Source organism: Triticum dicoccoides, chromosome 7B (genome assembly GCF_002162155.2).
Source record: "Triticum dicoccoides isolate Atlit2015 ecotype Zavitan chromosome 7B, WEW_v2.0, whole genome shotgun sequence".
Classification (NCBI taxonomy): Eukaryota; Viridiplantae; Streptophyta; class Magnoliopsida; order Poales; family Poaceae; genus Triticum; species Triticum dicoccoides.
The window spans coordinates 358,429,829-358,434,585 of record NC_041393.1 but is presented as its reverse complement, the minus strand read 5'-3'; the positions used below and the strand labels follow the sequence as shown (position 1 = coordinate 358,434,585).

The 4,757-nt window shown below is 49.7% G+C and overlaps 1 protein-coding gene across 2 annotated transcripts in view; it reads right to left on the bottom strand.

Moving 5' to 3' along the window:
* LOC119338285 (CBS domain-containing protein CBSX2, chloroplastic-like) overlaps positions 1-3,990 on the bottom strand; it is a 5,303-nt gene extending 1,313 nt beyond the window's left edge. For both annotated transcript variants that reach the window (XM_037610579.1, XM_037610578.1), the window contains exons 1-3: positions 3,678-3,990; positions 1,088-1,175; positions 936-1,000 (exon numbers count right to left, since the gene is read on the bottom strand). In XM_037610579.1, coding sequence (XP_037466476.1) covers positions 936-1,000; positions 1,088-1,175; positions 3,678-3,866 — 342 coding nt within the window. In that variant the 5' untranslated portion in view covers positions 3,867-3,990. The remainder of the gene's footprint in view (positions 1-935; positions 1,001-1,087; positions 1,176-3,677) is intronic.
* Positions 3,991-4,757: the final 767 nt, after the last annotated feature.

The following is a 4,757-nucleotide window of genomic DNA, read 5'->3' as shown; positions in this document are numbered from 1 at the left end:
GACTGCCGTGGCAGTAGTACAGAATTACATAGGCACGGTGCAACGTGCACAGAGGTAGGAGCGCCACGAGAAGACGTCCTCCTTGTCTTGTGTTTCCACAAGACGATGAGACCAGAGATCCAAAACAGAAACAAGGTTCCTAAGGGTTCTTACAGAGCATTGATCCACCGTCCTAAACACCATGTCATTACGTGCTGCCCAGATCATCCATAATAATGCCAAGAGGACCGAGGGCCATGCCGTGGTGGAGAGGTGAGGAGGGATATTAACGTCCCATAGATCTGCAATGCCATCGGAGTGTGGCATGAGCCCAAATCTTTGCCAAATCCTATTAGCAAGAGGGCATGTGATGAAGAGGTGGCTGGAGTCTTCGGGTAGCCTAGCACACCTGGGGCATATATCTGAATCGATTATATGCTTGTGTGCAAGATTGACCCTGGTGTTGAGGCGGTCTTTGAAAAGTAGCCATGCGAAGACTTTAAGCTTCCGAGGAGCCTTGCGAAGACTTTAAGCTTCCAAGGTTCCTAAGGATTATATGCTCGCTTCTATAATATTATTTCTAGGCACATCCATGTAGCCTAGAGTTAAGGCACAAGCTTGTTGAGGAGGTTGCCCCTCTCTTTCCAAAGAAGATAAGTGGTTCCTCCGGCCCATTGTCAATTTTTTTATGAATAATAGCACTTTATTTTGGGAGGATAGCAATCTGGTAGACTTCAAAATAAAACCATCAGGTGCAAACGAGAAGGAATCGTCCACACCATATATGCTATATTGATGAGGATATATAATATATGCACGTCAAGACATGTAGATAACAAGGAAATTAAGTCCCATCCAGAACACATACATGTTGACTCCAAAACACATACATTTGGAACCCCGGTTGCATATCATCAACTGTCTGTTTGCTACAGTAAAATAATAGCACCACCTACCAAATTCCAGTGATCATCGGTAACAGGAAAGCCAGTTATTCGATGCTCCACCAGCCTCTCAAGAGCTGCTCAATTAGAAAAGGCTGCCATTAGGAAATGAGTGATATTCTAATGACAGAAACCAAGGCAAAACGTCAAGGCAAACAAAGCACCTTCATCTACTGAAGTGGATGGTTTCACAACATGGAGTTGTTCCCTTTTAGTCATAAAGTCACCAACAGTGTAAACTCCACCACCCTCCTGGAAAGCAAGAAATCCTGAGATCGATGAATTCTTAAAACAAACTACATACAAATACTTCCATCTGGAAACAGAACGTCGAATAATTTATGGCTTTATGCCCAATATACATTAAATAAAGCCATGATCCTTGCACAAAAGATTAGAACCAGATACATCATCATGCAAAAGATATTTGTTGGAATGTTTCCCAGCTCAACAAATGTGATGTTGTTTGTTCTCTGAATAAACTCAGTAAATACCAGATCTATCTGTTATACATTTATATTACTTTGTAATGTGCAGTGACACGAAAACATCACGCTGTCAAAAGAACATTAAAGAATAAAATGTAAACAACTAATAGCGGGACTAATACACCCAAAATAGATATAGAAGAACAACGCATAAGAGTTATCAGAACTTAAGAGAGGCTCAGGAGTCGTTCATGAAAGCTTAAAAGCATTGTGTACTTTCAAAGGGAAAAAAATCATCAACTTTGCTCCCGATTTGTATGTGATGATGAAGCATTTGACTGTTTATTGTGAACAGTAGCCCAGTGCCAGTGCGTTGCTATGGAACCACAAAAAAGCTGAGGAGTTGGCCACATGGCATGGAAGGGAAAAGCATAAGGCTGTGTTTGGTTCAGCTTCAGCTGCCAACTTTTGGGTCCAAAAGCTAGAAGCTGAACCAAAGGGTTGGAAGGTATTTACCCACCTTTGCCACTAGTAAGTGGAAAAACGTTTCGTTCTTATTCCTGCTACACAGTGCGCGTGAGAAGAACCCCTCACTCCCGAACAGCTCTCCTCGCTCCCCTCATAGAAGAACAGGCAACAGCCACCGCCTAGGGTTGGCTCACCGGTGGCAGCACATCCCCTCCAGCCGGCCATCCGTGGACGTGCCACCGCCACTGCCGGATGGAGCAGATCTCGACAGCGAGTAATTCCCTAGCATCCGCCGCCACTTCTGCCGGCCCTGCTGGCCAGAACCTCCCCAGGCCAGCAGCGCCTCTGTTCCTCCGGCTCCAGCCGTGCCTTCCTCCCTCGAGCAACACCTCCCTCCCAGCCAGCGTGTGCGGCCCAGCAACGCCACTGCACACCGGGATGAGATGATGGTCATTTCTTTTTCTTTTTTGCAGTATTCCTGAACATGTATTCCTGGAGTATTTCTTTTGTGGACTTGGAAGTTGAAAAAGCTGTAGATTGCAGATTGTGACCATGCACCTACTTGCTTGTTTAACGAGAGTTAGTTAAAAACTGCACTAGTTACATGGGTGGTGTTGTGTGATTGCAGATTGATGAGTATCTACCTCCAGTGCTACGACAGGGGGTGGCATCAACACAAGTGATCCCATTCAAGAGGAGGAGAACGAAGATAGCATAAACAATATTCGTAGTAGGATAGCTAATGCTTCTTCTGCGAGGTTAGCTATGTTGATGGAGGCCATCATCATGTGAACCATACTATTATTGTATGGTCCGTGTCTTCTGTAATTATATTACAGGCTCTATTTATACGTTTGCAACATTAAAAATGTGTAGTTCAATTGTCTATATGTTGCCTTGTGACCATGAGATCACGGGTTCGAGTCTTGGAAACAGCCTCTTGCAGAAATGTAGGGAAAAGCTGTGTACAAAAGACCCAACGTGGACAGACCCTTCCCCGAACTCTGCGCAAGCGGGAGCTACGTGCACCGGGCTGCGCTTTTTTAGCTGTGAATTGTCCCGACCATAGGATGGTTGCAGGCAGTGACTGAAACAACCATAGGAGGGTTGCAGTACATCTATTGAACTTTTGCAGGCTTGTTTGCCCCATGTGTGAGTACGAATGGAGAGTGAGGAGTGAACTCACAACCAACTCCAATCTTCACATGTAGGAAAGAAACAAGGACATGTTAGAGCTTCACTAACGGTACATTAATTCTTCAACTGGCATATGCGTCCCAAATGATATTCATAATCGTCGACAAGGATCCTAGCAGGCTACTTCCTTAACCATTTCTTTACTAGAAACATGAATGCCCTCATCACCAAAGCAGCGCAGCGCACACGCTTTTTTACTGGAAACATGAATGCCCTCATCACCAAAGCAGAGCAGCGCACACACAGGTGATCAAATGGAAAATTTGGCATACATCTATCTATGCAGATTGACATGCAAGAACATGGGCATCTCCCTAATGGCACTGTAATCAGACATGCATATGCATAAACTCCGTCCTACAGAAGTAATGAGAGACACGGGTCAGCCGAGATAAAAAAATCGTCCACATACTCCCAGGTTATCCTGCAGAACAACTTTAATTAGCTCAGGCACATACAAAGATCTTTGCGGGCAGCTAAAATGATACAATAGCAACGACATCAGTTGGAACCTATAATCCAAATATGCCCGCATCCACCCCTCTGTCTTAACATAGGACTCGTATAAACCCCGAATCACCGTTTCTGGCAACTATCAGCATCCAATTGCAAATACAGAAAAACAATAAACACAAGAGGCAAGGAACGGAGCTGGGCTCACCACAACCACGGAGGTGTGGTGCGGCAGGTTGCCTCTAGCGGCGGTGACCGCGAACGCGCAGACGGATGAGGCTGGGGGCCGCACGAGGGGGGCACCGGAAGACATCCGTGGCACTGCAGACAGACGAGACCGCCGCCCGCCAGCGACGGCCGGGCAGTCGAAGGAGAGGAGCAGCAGCCTGGCGCCCATGGTGCTAGTCCCCTCTTCTCTCTCCCTCGCAACGCACTCGCGTCGGGTTGGCTCGCGGCTGGAAACTGGCGAGGGGAGGGAAGGCCGAGGGTGCGGAGAGGGAAAGCCGAGGGTGCGGAGGAACCTGTGGACGTCGCATTCGTGTGGTATAAGAGCAACTTCAATGAGGCGACCCATTTCATCCGCCCGCGTCCGTTTGGATTGACACGGACAAAAGTGATGGCCCAACGCGCCGACCCAAACGTATGCGCGTCCGTTTTTCGTCCGCGGGTGATCCATTCCCGACTTAATTTTGAGTCTGATTTGCGTCGGCGCGGATACAAGACGAACGCGCGCGCGCCTACTCTTCTCCCCGGGCCTGCTGGTCGGTGGCAGCCACCACCATTTTCCTCCCATTTTCCCAAAAACGCTCCCGTCCGCGCGCGCTCGCTCCCGCCCCAACCATGGACGACGCCATCGATCTCGACCTCGACCTCGACGCCGCCGCCGGCCTCGCCTCCCTCGCCTCGTCCGGCGCCGTCGCCCCCTCCGGGAAAGGCAAGCCTCGTGTCCCGCGCAAGACCGCCGCCGCAACCAAGCCAAAGAAGGCGCTGACGCCCGAACAGCGGGCAAGCGAGTCGGCCAAGAGGAAGGATCGGAGGCACGCTGCAGACGCGAGGGATGAGGCCGCCGCGCAGCAGGAGTTCACCAATGCCCGCGTCGCGGCGGCAACGAGGGAGGCACTCTACATGCTAGGGGTAAACCCTAGCCAGCATAGCCTCGTCCAAGCCGTCGTCGCCGCAGCCAGCACCGGCTCGTCGGCGTTTTCTCGGTTGGTGCTGCCCGAGTCACCCCGCGCGTCGGCTTGCAACCCGGTCCCCGGCTTCCGCGTCTACCCACAGGCCTCCCGCC